The 19,116-nt window shown below is 43.4% G+C and overlaps 1 protein-coding gene across 1 annotated transcript in view; it reads left to right on the top strand.

Annotated features, from left to right (window-relative positions):
• The window catches only part of PDSS1 (decaprenyl diphosphate synthase subunit 1), a gene marked incomplete at both ends in the record, with an annotated part of 31,471 nt that overhangs the window by 233 nt on the left and 12,122 nt on the right, over nucleotides 1-19,116 (top strand). Inside the window, 6 exons of the mRNA XM_084253701.1 lie at nucleotides 3,320-3,384; nucleotides 3,869-3,989; nucleotides 6,189-6,319; nucleotides 15,083-15,224; nucleotides 16,824-16,935; nucleotides 17,030-17,139. Coding sequence (XP_084109827.1) covers nucleotides 3,320-3,384; nucleotides 3,869-3,989; nucleotides 6,189-6,319; nucleotides 15,083-15,224; nucleotides 16,824-16,935; nucleotides 17,030-17,139 — 681 coding nt within the window. The remainder of the gene's footprint in view (nucleotides 1-3,319; nucleotides 3,385-3,868; nucleotides 3,990-6,188; nucleotides 6,320-15,082; nucleotides 15,225-16,823; nucleotides 16,936-17,029; nucleotides 17,140-19,116) is intronic.

Raw genomic sequence — 19,116 nt, 5'->3', positions numbered from 1 at the left:
GCCGCCGGGCTGCCCTGGACGGGACCCGGGGCTCGAGCACCCGGCCCCGTGGGGGCGCGGGGGGTGGGCGCCCGGCGCCTGCCTGACAGGGGTGCGCCCCGCAGGGGACTGCGGAGCAGGGGCCGGGGGACCGAGGAGCCTTGGGGGCTTGGAAAGGGAGAGGCTGGGTTCTGGGACTCCCAGGAGGAGTGGTCAGGTTGTCCCCCGGGGCCTGGAGGTTACAGTCTTTCGCCTTGCAGCCAGGGCTTTGGAAGGACTCGTTGTAACTAGAATTTCAGAGTGAAAGGGGGGGGGGCGCTCAGGCTTATTATGAAAGATCCGGATGGCCTTTGGTCGGGAAAGGACTTGCGGAGAGCGCAGGAGTGATGCCGAGGGCCTGGGTTACAGCCCTGGACTCGGTGCTTTGGGGACGAGCGGACCTCGGAGCAGTAGAAGGACACTGGATGTCGTGAGTGAAGACAGCGCGCTCTTTACCTTGACCTTTGGTTTATGGAAGTAAAGTCAGATTCTCAGCACTCACCTTGACTCTTGACGCTCAACCCTGCTGCCTTTGGGCCCAGCCCCCATTTTTGCCCTTTCTGGTCAGTTTAGCCCCTGTAAATGGACATGTTTTTGTATTTCTGTGAGTCTTCCAGGGCTTGGTAGTGAGGAATTCTCACTGTGCTGTGTTGGGGGCTGGCCCTTGCCGTTTGGCATAACTGAGCAAAATCTATGGACACATTGTCCTTTTTTAAAAGATTTATTTATGCATACAAGAACTGGGGTGTGGACCAGGAGTGCTGGAGAGTGAGAGGAGTCACCAGAGCCAGAGTGGGAAACGGAACAGGCAGATCTACTGAAATACACTGCTGAGGGGAGCAGTGGGCGAGTCAGGAGAGGTCTGCTGCGCCCTGTGGGTTGCTCCCTGGCTGGGGATCGAACTCATGCCACAGTGGCTGCTGATAGCTTCATAGGTTGTGTCTTAACCCCTTGCGCCCCAGGGAGGCCCAGACTCACTGTCCTTTTTAGAGATTCTCTGGACACAGTCACTGTGTGTGACTGTTCACTTCATCTGCAAGGCTCATTTTTTAAGTCTATTTGTTTTTAGCACTTTTCTCTTTTAGTCCATTTGCTACACATTATATTTCCACGTATATCCGGCAACACCTTTTACTAATATGAAACATGCAGCATTTATAAATGTCTGGCTATCAAAGCAGGTGTATATCTGGACTTAACAATATACATAGCGCTCTTGACTTAGGATGGGGGTCCACCATAAAGCCATCATAAATATTAAAGTAGCCTCGTCTGCCTGAAATATGCTCAGGACATAGCCGGCAGCTGGGCAAAATTACCTAATGCAAAGGTCTACTTTGTAATGAAGTTGAATGTCTCATAGAATTGAGACATTTGAAAACTACTGAAAGCGAAAAACAATACCCTAATTCAAAATTTGAAGTATGTATCTATTGAATACATATCACTTTTACCCATTATAAAATTGAAAAATCATTAGGTTGAACAACCTGTAAGTACACCCTTTGAGGACATCTGGAGAAAGAGGGGCAGCTGGGCTACTGGGCAGACTAGGCTGTAAGGAGAGATGATAGGCGCCAGCACCTATGGGATAGGATCCCAGGCTTGGCTGGGATCCGTTTCATTACTGTCCTGGCTAGATTTCAAATATTTCCAGTACAGCAGATGAGGGTAATATTTGAAGAGATGCATGCATCCATCAGCTTTGATGCCCCTTTTTTTTGATCCATGGCCACAAGCAACTTTCTCAGCCATGGAAAGGGTACTTTCCTAGAGAGAATATATGCTCCATGGCTTCCAGCCCTGACCTTGATCACCAGGAGGACCTGCTCTGAGGATGCCAATGCCTATACTTCTGTTCCTCTGTCATGTTTTTATTATAAAGTAGTGCATTAGCCTTCCGGAGTCTGCCTCAGGCATGTTTTGGTACTTTGAGTCTCTTAAGCCCAATCCTTGGGGGGCAAAGCAATTGTAACTCCAGATCTGACTGTGACACTGCTGTGCCACCTAATGCTTGTACCGCTACAGAAGAAAAACCTTCCTCTCCCCTTATAGGCCCTTATTGCTGGAAAAGAATTGTATTGACACAAGACAGATTAACAGGAGAAAAAGACCACTTTAATTTCATATGCATGCAGGTGCCATGTGATTGTGGCATCTGGGGAAAGTGGCCAACATACCCAGTGTATATGCCTTTTAAGACCAAAAAGCAGTAACTATGTGAGGAATTTACAGCACAAGGAATTTTTTAAGTTGAATGCTAATTTAGTGAGGAATTCAGCAGTTAATTCACACATAAGAGACTGTGAGAGCCCCCTCTGGCAATGAGATAGATGCCTTCTCCCTCCCAGTCAAAGGGCACCCTTCACACCTGAGATTTATTTCCTGGTTTTAGGAGGGGCTGGAGGTAGAATTTCCTGCTTCAGCTGTTCCTCAAGCAACTTCAAAATGATGTGTCATTTTGGCATATCTTGGGGTGACCTCTCCCAGTTCCCACTAGCACATTCTTCTGATTTCTTTTTTACTAGTGTTAAAAAATCTTGTACTGGGACAACACTAGGGCCAAATCACTTGTAAGTCTTTGATTTTTTTTTTTTTTTTTCTCAACAGTTTCTCTTTTTTAAAATAGTAATGGAATGCAGGGTTGGCTTTCAGGGGGAATGTGACAGGCAGGGAACAAATTCAGAACTGGAAAGTGCTCGTTGCTCCAACCAGTAGTGACAAGTGCAGCCTTCCAGCACCCTCCCAAGACTGCACCACTCTTCTGAGTGCCTCTAACCTCACTTTGGAACCACTGGCCCAAGGTCCTTACTCTTAAAACAAAAAAATAGCTTGGTTGAATAGAAGCGGTATTAACGGAATACAGCACCTTACACACAGTTTTCCAAATTAATCTTGGTATCTCTCCATGAGTAGGTGTTATCAGAAAGATGTCACAATATAACACAAACAGAAAATGCTGGAATTTGAGCCGAGATCTCTCTTCTAAAGATTGTGCTTTTAACAATTATGCTGCCCTGTGGCTAAACCTTTTAATTATCATTTTTCTGAAGTTTGGAATCTACTTGTAAATCATTGAAATAAAGATATAGATTATATAAAGTGGATTATAAATGATCTAATCTATTTTTATTAAAATATTTCATTAAATTATATTTATTAAATTATTAAATATATTTATTATATTTTATTAAAATAAGTTAATTAGATTTGTATTGTGAATTGTAGTTTTTATTTATCCAGTGTTATAAGTGTTTTATGAATATACACTTACATGTTTCTTTTTACTTTCATTTTATAGATATCCTATTTTAATCTTGTGAGAAGTTTAACATCTGCCTTTCCAAATGTATATAGTATATCACGGTAAGTTTGTAATCCATATTATAGCTTCTAGCCCTATTGATCATGTTGTCAGAAAAATTCTAAATTGTTGTGGGACTAGTCCAGCCAATATAATATGTTGTTAACTAAGGGCCACAATCTCTGTTCTGTCTGATCTCTGCTTTAACAAAAGATGGGGACATAATAAAATTTAAACTCGACTCAGAATACAATGTATATAGATTAGTCTTTCTTTGATTTTCTGAGTTCTCAGAGTCCTGGTTATAAAAAGGAACAATTGATGTGTCATTTTGCAAAAAAAACAGAATTCTGTGCATTTTTCTAAATAATAATAACCCTTTTGGATTCATGCTTAATTTCCAGCCAGTATCTGGACTTAAATTTTTCCATTACCTGAGCATAAATGTGTATGTGTGTTGTCTGTTATTCCTACTTAAAAGTGAAGTTATCTCACCTAGTAAAACAACCTTCCAACTTACACCGTGTGCATTCTCGCTTGTCCCAGATTCCATCACACAACATCATCAGTGTGCTGTTGTAGTAAAACACGAAGTGGTGAGAAATACACTGATCCTTTTAAACTTGGTTGGCGAGACTTGAAAGGTCTGTATGAGGACATTAGAAAGGTAAGGTACTTCTGGTGATGCAGGGAAGTTGGTTTCTTAGAACTATGAAAAACCTGCCACGGACCTGCATGGCGCCCTTGCAAGCTGCATTCGCACTTGTCAAGTGTCAAATGTTTCTTGAGCAACAGCTGCAGGGCCCTGCCGTACATGTTGCCATCCAGAGAGAAGTCATTGCAGGTTGGCAATAGGAAAAACTCACCTCTCATCAGCTTTCTTCCCCTTCCAAGGTTTTCCACTTACCTTCTGAGCCCCTACCCAGCTCTTCTATTTTCACAGCAACTCCACAAAGTGGAGGGCCTGAAAGGGGAACTCCCTCACTGCCTGCTTTGTCACCGTGTATGGCTTATCTCACCTCCTTCCCTCCGGGGAGTGAATGTGTCCCTTCCTCCAGTGAACTCGCGCCCCCTTTGCCTCCTGCTCCGAGCCTGGGGAGCTACTCCAGCAGTTGCCTCTTCCTCTCCTCTCTCTGCAGACGTCTCCTCCTCGTTGTCTCTCTTGGATCCCTTCTGCGTACTCCAGTTTCTCCGTGTTCATCTTGTAAAGGTGCATTCCTTGGCCCTGTGTCCCGCGCCTGCCCTTCCACTCCCGTTGTCTCTTCCTCTGTCTGGGCCCCTTCACACCTGTGCCAGCGCCGCACCGTGGCGTCCTTTCCAGCCTCGTCTCCGAAACTGAAGTTGCCCAGGTCATCAGTGGCTTCCTTCTGCTCACCAGTGGATACTAGGTTTTTACCTCCTGTGATGTTTCTGAACATTTGACACTATTGACCACTCTCCCTGCCCCCAGGAAACCCTGGCTTCTGTACTCCACTCTCCAAATTTTAGACTGTACTGGGGTCCTCTTAGTTACCTCTGTCCCACTTCCTTTAACTTTGCCATATCTTAGGATTCTATCAGCGTGCATTCTCTCTCCCCCCCCCCCCCCCCCAGGCCCCCCAGTTTCCCTGTTTCCGTACTTAGGACTCCCAGATAATATTTCTATTCCACGTTGAATTGTCTCTCCTAAAACCATATATCTAACTGCTGGCTGGGCCACTCCACTGACTGTCCCTGACTATCTCAAACTTACCTGAAAGTCTGCCTCCCCTACTAAATTGTTTTTTCTCTTGTCTTTCCTATTCATTGAAGGTACCGCTCTGGGACTTCCAAAGTCTCTTCCATTCCCTCTGTATCATCCTGACTTGTCTCTTGCTTTCAGTCCCCACAACCCTCGGTCAGGCCACCCCGTTTCTGTTGCCCTGTCACCCTTCCCCTCCTCCCAGAGGCACCCCCTTGGTGTTCGAGGGTAGCCATGGCAGGACCATCGTGTTGTTTGCTCTTGTGTTCCCTCTTCCCTCCGGAGTGAGCTCCTGCAGGCAGGGAGCAGTCTTATTTATCTTTGTAACCTCCGTGTGTATAGCCATGTTTGACACTCAGTTGATAACTGAGTGAGTTACGACTGATCCCCTATGCTGTGTTCACCAGAGCCTGGCTGAGCTCCCACTACTTCAGGGATCAGCTCTGATTCATTCTATCAAATCCTGCAGAGGCAGATCCAACTATCTGGAAGCTTCCCCCTCTTCACACATCAAAATCCTGCTTCTCTTTTAATCCCATGTCAAAACTTTTCTCCTCCATGAAATGTTTGCTTTTGCTCATCCACACCCTTCTTTTCCTTCTCTAAACTTTGAATGTATTTAATATATGACATCTCGCGCTTCCTTTTAAACTTTTGACATGTCTGTTAAATAATGGTTGAGCCTGACTTATTGAACCTTGCTTCTCTCTGGTAGCATCTTATCTCTCTTTTGGCCCCAAAACACAGCTTGGCTGTCTTACCTCAATGCCCCTTGACCTCCTGCTTCTTTGGCTCAGCAGCCACTGCCCCCATACTCTCTCCATCTTCTAAGCCCCTGTTTGTCCAGCTGCCACTGACTCAGAATCCCTGGATTCACCTTGTGCTTTCCTCCCCTACCGCTGTCTCGGAGGCACAGGGAGTAGGAGGCAGTGCCTACCCCAGCGCTTAGGTGGCAGAGGCCAAGCCAGTCATCACCTGTGGCCCAGCACAGGGCAGCCAGGTTTGTTGCTGTACAATGTTGGGACATTTTGCAGCCAAGTGTTGAGTTTCTCAATTGACTGAAATCAAATAAAGTTTTGTAAAAGAAGCACTGTTGACTTTTTGTGCAATATATTGCCATCTTGACACAGAGAAACTTTATTTCAGGAACTATTCATATCTACAACAGAACTTAAGGAAATGTCTGAATACTACTTTGATGGAAAAGGAAAAGCCTTCCGACCAATTATTGTGGTGCTAATGGCCCGAGCGTGCAATAGTCATCATAATAACTCCCGGTGAGTTATTTGCTTTTGCTCCTCTGTCATTTTTCACTTTTTTTTTTTTTTAAGGTTTATTTATTTATATACACAAGCACTGGGTACAGTCAGAAGCGCGGGAGGGTGAGAGAATTCACCAGAGCCAGAGCAGGGAACAGAACAGGCAGACTGACGAAACACACTGCTGAGGGGAGCAGCGAACGCGACAGGAGGTCTGCGCTCCATGTGGGACCCTCGCCGGTGGCCAGGGATCCAACCGGCGCTGCTGAGGCTGCAGGCAGCTTCGCAGCCCAGTGCTCAACCGCTGCGCCACCAGGGGAGGCCCCTGTCATTTTTCACATTTGGAAAATCTTCCGTCCCAAGGTTTCCATTTCGTTTTCTATCTTAGAAGTAGCTTGTCTAAGAAGCCACTTCGCGGTGAGTAGTTTCAGACTTGGCGTCACTAAAGTGGCTCTGGAATCTGCTGTGTGTCTTGCCCTTCAAGCTTGTTAATGTTCATGGAAGAACAACATCAGTTCCAGATAGGTTTTTTAGAAAGAATGTGAAAAGCCACACTAGTGTTCTTGTTTGGGAATAAGAATATTGAGGGGGTGGGGGGTGCATGCACGGAACCCTTCTCTGCAGCCAGCAGTTAGTCCAAAGGTCATTTGTGATAAAGTCATGTGTTCCGGCCACGATTCAGGCACCACACCCCAGGGCCTGCCGTGACCTTTTCAGGCCTGCCAAAGGGAAGTCTTCTTAAAAGAAGACATTTTGACTATCCTCCACTTTTATGTTTTGAAATATTAAAGTAACTGCAACGCTTTAAGATTAATGGAAATCCGAAAAGGAGGAAGGACTTACCCTGCTGCGTGTAGTCATCGTCATCATCCTCTCCGACCCACACTTGAACTACATCTCCCGTGGCCCCAGCAGGGTTTCTCGGCCTGGGCACTACTCATATTTGGGGACCAATCATTCACTGTCATGGCACCGCCCAGGTGTTGTGCAATGTTGAGCAGCATCTCTGGCCTCTGCCCGCTCAGTGCCCGTTGTGCCCTGCCCCACACATACCCCAGCTGATGACACCAAAAATGTCTGCAGACATTCCCAAATGCCCCCCGGGGAGCAAGATCAGCCCTCTTTGAGAACCACTGATCTAAAGAGCGTGTGTGTTTATATTTTTAATATCTGGGATGAAGACATAATCCTCTTCATCCTGGATCCCACACTCAGAAATATGGTGGGAAGGAAAAATTTTGCATTGCTTCCAGCCCTGTCAGCTGTTACCCCCATGGTAGAAAGTTTTTTTCCCTTTGCCCTGTTGAAACCAGAAACTGTTAGTGGCAGAAAACATGGGACAACATAAGAAAAGGCATCGCTGGTTTAAAAAGTAAGATCACTGCTCCCTTCTGCAGGGACATTTTATGTCTGTTTTATTCTCTGGAAGGGCTGGCAGCATTGCGTATTAGAGGCAGGGTCAAGCCCTGGGGGAGAGTCGAGATCGTGGCGTGCAGGAGGGCAGTGTTACTCCCTGTGTGCCATCTTCTTGAGAATACAGGTTCCCTGGCTCTGAAAGCAGAGGGTTTCTGTAAAACCCTTCGTAGCTGACATGGCATGTGGCAAGGAAGCAATTACCGTTACTTAATATGGAAATATTTTTGAGAATGCCGGGACCCTCAAAATAACCTACCAAATACACATAAAATCTAAAATAACACCAACATACAGAAAAGCAGGAGCAGTGCCATCAACAACCTCTAGAAAGCAGCTCCCGGGGTAGGGTCTGCAGGGCTGCCTGTGGCTGCCCGTGTGATCACTGCAGGGCAGACGCAGGATGTTATTTCTGATTTTTGCCTTTTGTCATAAAAGCAAAAATCCTCTTCAGATTTCTTTTGGTTAGTGAAAACCAGAGCTAGGTAGGGAAGGAAGAAGGTGGGGAACAAGGAAGAGCTTTGGAGAGCGGGTTTTGGTTGCTGAAAAAGATTTAGATTTAAGGGAAAGATCACTAATATTTCAGGTGCAACCTTCACCTCTAACCAGTACCACCGGCGGCGCCTCCAGTACTTCACTTGCTTATTTGCTGATGAGGCTGGGTTTGAGAGGCCCATTTTATCCCTTGGCGGTCAGGTATAGTGACTCCTATGAGGCTTATAAGACATGGGTTTCTTGCTTGTGAGATGTGTATTAAATTAGTTAACAGTAACCCTCGACGGGGGTTTATAAAACAGAATAGAACAGATACCTTAATAAAGAGGGTAGAAAACCACCTCTTGCTGCCTTTTTTCTCTTTCCTTTATTAAGCTTTTCAGGTTTTTCCATTAAATGTTCTTAGCTTGGTGTCCGTGGGAGACATAGGAGCCTATGAGTTCCTTAGAATTGTCTGCACAATTTTTTGTCTGTTTTCATTTTTCTGGGAAGGAGTACCATGGCTTAGACTATATCCTCAATGGGTAATATGGTCCGGAATACCTTAAGACCTAGCCTTTTTTTTCTCTCCATGTCCTGAAGCCACTCTCCCTGGGTGGGCAGAGTGGGGATGCACACGGCAGGTGACTGACTGGAGGGTCCTAAAAGTCGCGGGGCCTCAGGTGTGCTTCCAGGCCCCTGCCGAGCTGCTGTGCCTGGTGCTGTTGATAAGGAGCCTTCCATTCTCAGCCCCTGCATGGGCTGCTTCGGCTGCAGAAAATTTTCAGAGGCGGCGCCCCTTCCACAGGCAGCCCTCACCCAGGGCTGATCAGTGAAGGGCTGCACTAGCTCCACAGGTGGTCGAGGCTATGGCGGGGCCTGCAGTACAGAAGCTTCTCCAGTCCTGTTTGCACCTCGCCTTCCCTGGGGTATTGATCCCAGGGGCCACTCCTAAGTAGATCTTGTACTTTCAACGTAAGAGTCTGCTTTCCAGAACACCTAGCCTGTGGCAGAGTTCAGCACAACTCAGGCTAACTGTAGGTCAGGACTTAGCAAAAGTTCAAGATCAAGAATTAGCTTCACAATAAATGGACTTCTACAAAATAGCTCAACCCCTGAGCATAGCGTAATCATTGTGTGCACATCTCTCTCAAACATGGCACGCATCCTGCTCAGCATCCTTGTTGAAGGGACCTACTCAGTGATCCTGGCACCATCTACTCTCATGGAGATCTTCCCGCACTGGAAAGGGGGATGAGTGTAACAGTCAGGGTAACAGGACTGCTCAGGTCACATTGGACACACTTCTGTTATCCTGATTGTGCAGATAGTCAAGTAAATATTGATCCCCATTAGTCTAGTTTACAAAGCCAGGCATTTGATTAGTTGGTACAAATTGTAAGGTACAGTTTTCACATTAAATAATAGGTTAAGAGTCTAAGTACGGGGCCTTTCTGGTGGTGCATAGGATTAAGTCTTAGCACTATCAAGCTATCAGCAATCACTGCAACATGAGTTCGATCCCCAGCCAGGGAGCTACCCATGTGGCACAGCAGACCTCTCCTGCCTTGCCCGCTGCTCCCCTCAGCAGTGTATTTCAGTAGATCTGCCTGTTCTGCTCCCTGCTCTGTCTCTAGTGAATCCTTTCACCCTCTGCACCTCTGGCCTATACCTCAGTTCTTATATGCATACATAAATAAAATTAAATTGTTTGAAAAAAAAAAAAGAGTCCAGGTGCAATTTAAAAAATCTTATATTCAGAGGAGGTGACTTTTATGATTCTCATAAAGACAAAGGGAATTATAAAAGCCAACCCTGGAAAGAATATAATAAAATAGTCATTACAGCACCGGCTCATTTCAGTGATTTCTAGGGTCAGGCCCAAACAAATCTAGAACTATTCCTGGGTTCTGCGTTTTCCAAGTCACTGCCCCACTATTGCTGTTGATATCCAGTCAGGAGGATTGTTGCAAAGGAGATGTTTTGTCTTGAACACAAGAGATGGCACTTTTGATGTGTCCAGATTCATTACTGAAATGGATCTTAAAGTTTTTAATAAGGGATGTCTACTGAGTAGGTAGAAGTCAGTGACCAGATGGTTGTCCATTTCATTCACGAGTTCAAGCTCAAGCATAAGAATGCTGAGAGCAAGGAGGCGTGACGTGCCTCCTGCACCCTCCCAGCAACCACCACTCCAGCAGCAGGCTTATTCCAGCACTGAAGGAATCAGCTTCTGCACTTTCATTCCCAAGCCCGCTTTAAAAAACCTGAAGACTGTCTTGTTCTGCAGCATCATAGCTTCCCAGTGAGTGGCAGGTCTGAGGTGTTGTCTTGATGGACTGCTCGCCACATATCCAAAGATTTTGAAATGTCTGCTTGTTTTTTCAGTGGCAAGAAAATAATGTCGTGAACCCTGCATCATTTACGATGCAGCTTTGAAGACATCCGTTCTATCTGGACATAAATACGAAATATGTGAGATTTGTTGCTCTCAGTTGTCAACTCGTGTGAATTTAAAAAACTGCTAATATATTTTTGCCTGTCAGGATCAAGCTTAAAACTGCCATTTATACCACGAGAGATAGACTTCACTCTGAGCTTAGTGTGGTTGTTTGGGTTTATAAACCTGAATGGCCCGTGCCCAGGATAAGGATCTGGTAAGCAACTTTGAGCTCCAGGCATCCCACCTGCCCCCTGCCATTCCTTAAATGGAAGACCTCTTTGATGTCCTGCCAGTAGGATCCCCAGTGCACCAGTAAGGAGAGCAAGGAAAGGGAACAAGTCACAGTGGCCAGAGACAAAGGCCAGGGAACTGAAATCTGAGGCCAGAGATGAGAAGCAGAGATAAGAGGTGTTCAGAAACTACTACAGTGCCACACATTCAACTTCAGGACCACTGTGAGACACTTCAAGGTGGTATCAATAATAAGGGCAAACAAGATTTTCGGCAGGTATTGCAAAAAGTGGATTACTGAAAGGGAAACATCTGAGCATCAACAGAAGAGGCTAGTGAAAATAAGGCTGAAAAATGGCCCCCTAAAACCTGTGAATTTTACCTTATAGAGCCAAAAAAAGAGGATTTTTGTAGATGTGATTAAGTTACAGGTCTAGAAGGAGGAAATTATCCTGCATTGTCTTGTGGGCCCAGTTGGGGAAGAAACTAAATCTTCCCGTGTCCTTCTAGGTACAGCTGGACAATAGCTGACACGAGATTAAGAGAGAAGGCAAACTTTAGCCATGGAGGCCCAGACACAGACCAATGGAACCTGTCACTTGGCCAGTCCATTGAGGTTACATAGTCTCTAGAAAGGGGGCAATAAATTTAGGAGGGGAAAAAAGAAGAAAACTTCGCAATTTAAAGAAAAGGAATTTTGCAGGGTTTATCTAAATATACATCAAAAACAGACTTTGGAAGCCCTCATCTGGGGTGATAAGACCCTCTCTTGCCTCTAGGACCACTACAGAATTTTTCCCCCCTCCTTTTAAGGAGATAGATAACTGGGCAAAAAAGTAGCATTCTAGGATCTCCTACCCCTCAGTTTCCTGCAATTTAAAATAGGCAGCATGCCAACTGGGCGCAGCACGCCAGCTGTGTGTGTCCCAAGACAACCCCACCACCCTAAGTGCAATTATTTGTGTCCCTGTGGAGAGGCCAAGGGTCACTGGCACTCACACAGGAGAAGGTGGTGTGAAGGTGGAGTGGGGTTTGAAGGTGGCTGTTTGGCGATTGAAGAGGTGGGCCCGAGTCAAGGCCTGCCAACAGCCAGATGAATCTGGGAGATGTGAGGAGAGGGTTTCCTGAGAGCCTCCAGAGGGAGCGTAGCCATGCTGACATCTGACTTCAATCCAGGGAAGCTTCAGATTCTCACCTCAAGAACTGGGAGAATCCCATTTTTTTAGATTTATATTTTGTTATTTATGCAAACAAGAGCTGGGGTACAGGCCAGAGATGCGGGGGGTGAGAGTATTCACTAGAGACAGAGTGGAGAGCAGAACAGGCAGACTGACTGAGGGGAGCAGCGGGTGAGGCAAGAGAGTCTGCTTTGCCATGTGCTTGCCCAGCCTGGGATCGAACTCATGCTGCAGAGTCTGCAGATTGCTTCATAGTGCAGTGCTTAACCCCTTATGTGGGCCACCAGGGAGGCCCCAGAATCACATTTGTTTTAAACCACCATGGCTGTGATCATTTCTTAGACCAGCCATGGAAGCTAACAGAACCCCATCTGTGTGCTGTTTAGAGCAGGTGAGCCTTTCTGCTCCTGGGTTGTGAAGAGATGTTGGGGGTCACCAGCACAAGACCTCTGAACTGACCTCCCCATTTCAGATCAACTTAGGACAGTATCTTCGTTCCCTTTGCCTGTGGTTTACAGGCAATGCAGCAGTGGGTTAGCAAAGGCTGAGCTTGAGCTGAAACCCTTCCTGGGGAAAGCTTCCTCTGGCTTAACGTGAATCAAATGAATACCCCCCCATTGGGTGAGCAGTATTCCCCAAACTGTATCAGGATCATCTAGCATCTCAGTAATCTAGCAGATTACTGAGCCTCACCCATAGAAGCTCTGATTCAGGATATTTGGGGCCTCAGTCTATTTTCAAGAGTATTGATAGCGGGGTGGACATGGGGCGGGAAACAGTAAGCTTGTCAGCATTCTAACAAGCAAAATCAAGTGCTTATTTTTAGAATTGTCAGAAGAGACAAACAAGAACATTTTGGAGCAGAAATAGAGCCTTTTTGTGCCACTTGAGAACTCTGTTCTTTGTACAGTTTTTATAGATGTGGGAATAATGGAGCCTTCTCTTAGTCTCTTGTTAAGTGAAACCACATTTAGTATTTGCTTTCCTCGTTTGTCTGAACCAAGGTAATCCATTGGCCAGCATTTTCAGATTAACTTAAGGCATCGTTGTTTTAATATCTTCCGATTACTAAACAAACGAACTCTCGTGTGGCGGTGAGTGCTGCCATTTTACTGTGGCTTCCCAGCAGGAACCCCTTCTGCTGACACAGAACTCAATGTGTGTTCCTATGTCTGCACCTCAAATAAGATAGGACTCAATAAACTCACCCAAAGAAGCTTCCTTGGTCTATGAGTGTCTCAGCTGAGGGACTTAGTAAAAGGCGAAAGATTTATACGATCTGAAGAGAAACCAGAGTATATCACTGAGGGACTTAGAACAGACTCTTTTGTGTTTTTTTCTGAAAGATTTATTTATTTATTTATTTATACAAGCAATGGGTACAGTCAGAATCGCAGGAGGGTGAGAGAATTCACCAGAGCCAGAGTGGGGAGCAGAACAGACAGAGTGACGAAATACACTGCTGAGGGGAGCAGCGGGAGCAGCAGGAGAGGTCTGTGCACTATGGGTCCCTCGCCAGTGGCCAGGGATCGAACTGGCGCTGCAGAGGCTGCGGGCAGCTTCACAGCCCAGGGCTCAACCGCTGCGCCACCAGGGAGGCTCCAGAAGAGACTCTTAGAAACCATCTGAACCTTCATTTTCTCATTTATCAAAGTGGTTTGATTGGTTGGTTGGTTGACTGACTAACTTGACTGACTGACTGATTGTAAAGTAGTTTTATAGGATGATGTGTCCCTGCCCTCCATTACTTTACCTTCTCCCTTTTCAAACATGTTGTGGTCTGGAAGTATTTAGAACCATTATAATTGTAATTACAATTAATAAAAATAAACAATATTAATAAACGATGAGCGACACTTTCTAATTGATTTCCAAGCTAAAAGCAATTAGAAGGTTCCATGGTTTAGTTCTAGGACCTTAGGAGAGAGGAGCCAGCAAAGTACCATATTTGAAATTATATTTAAAGCAAGATTGAAAGATACTTTCTAAAGGAAAAGTCACATATTTCAGTATCCCTCTTCTCTCCCCTCTAAGAGAGAACTTGATGATATTTGAAAAGTAAGCTACTGGAATAAGTCAAACATTCAATTAGCATGTTTAAGTCTGGGATATTTTAGATTCAAAAAATTCAGTTATTTCCCCAGTTTAATTTTCTTGACATTCAGTTTTAGGAAATTCTCTTAGCTGGTGATGGTGATAATGACGATTACAAAGAAACTATAAATTTCTGAAGGTTAAATGCAAACTATAAGAAAGTTTATATAAAAATTCTACCTTAGTTATTAAGGTGTCCATAATACATATTCAAGAGAGTATTAAAAGTTTTGAACATAGTGACTATTGGTTCTTTAATACAGTTTTTTAGAATTCTTATCACCTCATTTCTCCATCCACACCTGAAATTTAACTGTAGCCTAACTGTAAACAGGACAAATACCAAGACCACTATCATAAGAAATGAAGATGACTCTTCAACCTGCTGGCCAGACTTGAGATGTTTCTCTTTTTGCTGTTAATCATACAAATTCTATTACTTTTTTTAAAATGAGTTTTTATTGAGGTAACATTCATTGGTTTATAACATTGTAAAAGTTTTAGGTGTATAGTATTACACCTCAACATCTGTGTCCACTACCTCGTGATAACCCCCAGAAGTCTAGTTTCCATCCACCAACGTAAGGTTGACTCCCTTTACCCAATCCCCCCTCACCCCTTCCCTACAGTGACCATATAGAGAATCTACTCTCTAGATCTAAGAATCTGTTTTTGTTTTGTCTTGTTCACTTGCTTTGCAAATTTACTTCTTAATGTGGTGTCCATAAAACATAATGTTGGCATGGTTTTAAACATGCCACTTACACATTTTTAAAATGTTTTCCAAGTGATGAAAGCAGCTCTGTAGGGAAGCCAAAGTGTTTATACAGTTTCTCTTAGAGAAATAAAATTCTTTATCCTAGATTCGATGTCCAGTTTTCACAAGATGATTGCTGAGAAGGTTATAGGCGGAGTGTCTGTTAAAAAGCATTGCTTTCTGTTAACTAGAGATGTGCAAGCCAACCAGCGCTCCGTAGCCTTAATTGCAGAAATGATCCACACTGCTAGTCTGGTTCATGACGACGTTATTGATGATGCAAATTCTCGAAGAGGAAAACATACAGTTAATAAGATCTGGGGTGAAAAGAAGGTATGACTTCTCATTTTTATGACCTCTCACTAAATCACATGCTCTTTGGGTTGCATTTTTTTTTTTTTGCAGATTTGTCTCAGTAAAAAGTAAAATATACTTCTTCACATGTCTTCCAACTTTCAAAATAGTATTCATATCTTGCCTGTATTCAGATATTTCATCATAAAGCCATGGAAGAGTAAACTCAGTATTTCTGATTATTCATGGTTTTATATAGAATTCTTCTTGGTTAAAGGAAAGGAATTTTGCAGTTATCCAAAAAGACTTTCATGAGGAATCATGCATTTTATTTTTGGACTCTGATTATTCAGGTCCAGTTTAACTCTTGAACTACTTAGTGACTGCATGCAAGAGTGTCAAGACAAGAAATAAAAACTAAAAAAAAAAATGTGTAAACAGAGGCTCTATAATCGAAGTTGGTTCATATAAGTGTATTTTAAAGCATATTTCCACATTTTATTGGTATTTCTTGAAAAGGGCATGCAGCAATGATAATTTTGTTTGAAGATATTTAAATCATGGATTGAAGAATGGGGTTGAAGTTGAGCAAATCAGAATTAAGATGAACAGACCTTTTGGAAAGAGGCGTGTCCACAGCTGACGCACCACGATTAATTGTTCTGCCCAATTGCAGCAGTGCCGACAGGGTCCCTCCATCTCCCCCTCCTGCCATTCCTTTAAATCACGCTCCCCCGCCTCCCCACCGCCACCCCAGCCATCCACAGTTATGCGGCTTCAGTTCTAGATGCTGGGGCCTCTTGGACTCTAGGATCCTTGAGGCCAGAGGAAAAGGAAAGTGTGCAGATCCTAACCCCTGATGAAGCAAGGGGTGGAGATGGATGGATCTGTGTGTGCTTGTGTATCATAATATATACAGTGACTTTATACATGTATTTATCAAGATCTGATATATGTTACAATATGATTAATTGGTAAACATATTGAACATCACTAATTTTAGATCCTAGAGAATTAACAGACACAATAGGAACTTGAAATGTGATTGTTGTTGAATATGAATTAACGACTTCGAACATTGTTGTTGGTGAAATCTAGCATTTAGAACTAATTACTGTAAAACAACACCTATGCATATCTTTAAATAGGTAGTATATTTGATTTGAGCATAAATTTAATTATGAATAATTCATAATTAGTTGCAAAGACAGCATAGGTAACTACTATTACTCTAAAGAAGATGGAAAAATATTGATTATTTAGTGTTCAATGAAATGAGGGCTAAGATAAGTTAGTGCAAAGAGCATTCAATTTAAGAGCCAAGATTCCTTAGCTTAGTTTTCATTGAAAAAAGTGTGTAGGGCCTCCCTAGTGACACAAGGGGTTAAGCACAGCACTGTGAAGCTATCCACAGCCTCTGCAGCACGAGTTCAATCCCCAGCCAGGGATCTCTGAGAGCCAATCCAATTCACCAAACAATGTTTCAAATCTGTAACTGACTGTTATGCAATTCTGCTGAGGAAGAAAAAGGGGTAAAAATTGTGTCCCATGTCACCCCATTTTCCTATCTCCTAAGTCAACTTACTGCCTCCATTACTCTGATGCTTGACACTGAAATTTTTTTTTTCTATTTTTCAGGCTGTTCTTGCTGGAGATTTAATTCTTTCTGCAGCATCAATGGCTCTGGCACGAATTGGAAACACAACTGTTATTTCTATTTTAACCCAAGTTATTGAAGACCTGGTGCGTGGTAGGTTAATTCTGATTTTTATTTTTTCCATTCATTCTTAGTATTTAGTCAGGAGATAAACCATATCTCAAATGGCCCCTTTCCTTCTTTATAGGTGAATTTCTCCAACTAGGGTCAAAAGAAAATGAGAATGAAAGATTTGCCCACTACCTTGAAAAGACCTTCAAGAAGACTGCAAGTCTGATTGCCAACAGTTGTAAAGCAGTATGTACGTTCTGTCTTTTTTCAAGTTAAAAAAAAAAAAAAAAAAAAGCCTCACAGCTCTTTCTTGGGGGCTAGTTCCTCTAGGAAAAATTCCACTAAAGTCCCAGGAGGTCATTGAAAAAAGAATTATGTCCTCAAACTACAGAGAACTTCTGTGGTTTTCATTTTTGCTGTCTTCTTTTGCTATTCATACATTAACTTGGCATCTTTTCTTCCAATAATTGAATCAAAATAATATTCTCCCCAAATTAATTTCCAAATTATATATTGAGTAATAAATTATAATTACCCCCCTGAGAGTCGTCACACATACTCTTTCTGACATTTTACCTTTTAAAAGTTATAAAGTGCTATGGTCTTAAATATATTTATTTTGGAGAAAATACCTATGAGATTGTACTAGTGTTCTGTGTCCCCTTTTATGAGTAATAGATCCCCCTAGGATTTGTATGTGAAATATGCACAAGCTGTTTTTCTGCTTGTTATCAGTAACTGAGTGTGAACCATAACTTTTTCTTTCCCTCACCTATCCATTCTCCGTATCATTACCTTTTCATAAAAATCAGTGTTCTCTTTAATCTGTAAATTAAAACATGGGGTCTTCAGTGCTATCTCATGAATGAAAGAGTGCACTACATAAAAATATTCATTTAACCATTTCTTAGCCTAACTTGATGTAGCAGAGGAAATCTGGGCATGTAAGTCGTTGCAACCAAAGCAATAAGAGAGAAAGACCTCTAGAGGGAAATGTAAATTACTTTCATGATACACTCTTAACATAATTACAGTTCATTTTCTCAGGCCTCTCAGGTGAAAGAATCCCTTGCCAATAGTGTGTAGTTCTGAAAAGTGTCAAGGAATGTTTGTCAGCCAGAAAAGAACAAGGATAACATTTTCTTCCTTAAAAGATCCAATTGAAACCCTGTGGAATGTGAATTATGTAGAACATGTTGGCCACAATCTCAGCCATTTTTTGTCTTTTTATTAAAAGGGCTATTATTTTTTTACTTCCAAAAAATTGCAAGTGTGGATTCTCAAGAGAAAATGAAAAATATAAATGCTAGAATGCTAAATAAAAGAATGACCGATATTAAGAGGATACCAAAAATTCACTACATTCATCTTTCACTGCTCATGATGTCATTGATGACCAAAACCTCCATAAAGATGGCCAGGCTAGGGGCCTCCTTGGTGGGCAAGGGGTTAATTCTCAGCACTGTGAAGCTGTTGGCAGCCACTGCAGAATGAGTTCAATCCCTGGCCAAGGAGCTAATCCACATGGCACAGCAGACCTCTGCTGTCTTGCCCACTGTTCCCCGCAGCAGTGTATTTCAGTGTATTTCACCTGTTCTATTCCCCACTCTGTCTCTGGTGAATCCTCTCACCTCTCTGCATATCTGGCCTAAACCCCAGCTCTTGTATGCATAAATAAATACATCTTTTTAAAAAAAGATAGCCATCCTCATTGGGTCCCCCCAGGGTGCTAGGTGGAGCTCATTGATGATTTTGCAAGCTTGAGATTGCTGCTAGCAGGAAGTGGAGCTGTTTGACTTCGAAATCCTGAGGCACTGTCCACTCTGTGGACACACAGGCACAGGGCAGCAGCTGGAACCAATGACCCAGTGACAGAATCCTATGACGGGACCAAGGAGATACACCCCTGTCATCAGGAAAGGCTTAATGTGGTCACTGTCCTCTGCTTAAGAAGCCAAAGACATGATAACACATGTAATCAGTCATTAAGAGCACCTCATTCTTTACAGATGAGCCAGTAAACAACGGATGTAGATATTAACATGGCTCAACTCTTACTGAGTGAAATGTCTTATGTTGTCCACTAGGAGGCACACCATGATTTATTCCTAAACTCCAGAGCTGTTAGCAGAATAAAGCAAAATCAGCATGAGAGCTCTGAACAAAAGTTTCTATATTTAAGTGCCATGGATAGGAATATTACAGAGATGTTATATATTCAAA

The sequence above is a fragment of the Talpa europaea genome, assembly GCF_964194135.1.
Source record: "Talpa europaea genome assembly, chromosome: 14".
NCBI lineage: Eukaryota > Metazoa > Chordata > Mammalia > Eulipotyphla > Talpidae > Talpa > Talpa europaea.
This window is presented reverse-complemented; position numbering and strand designations above follow the sequence as displayed.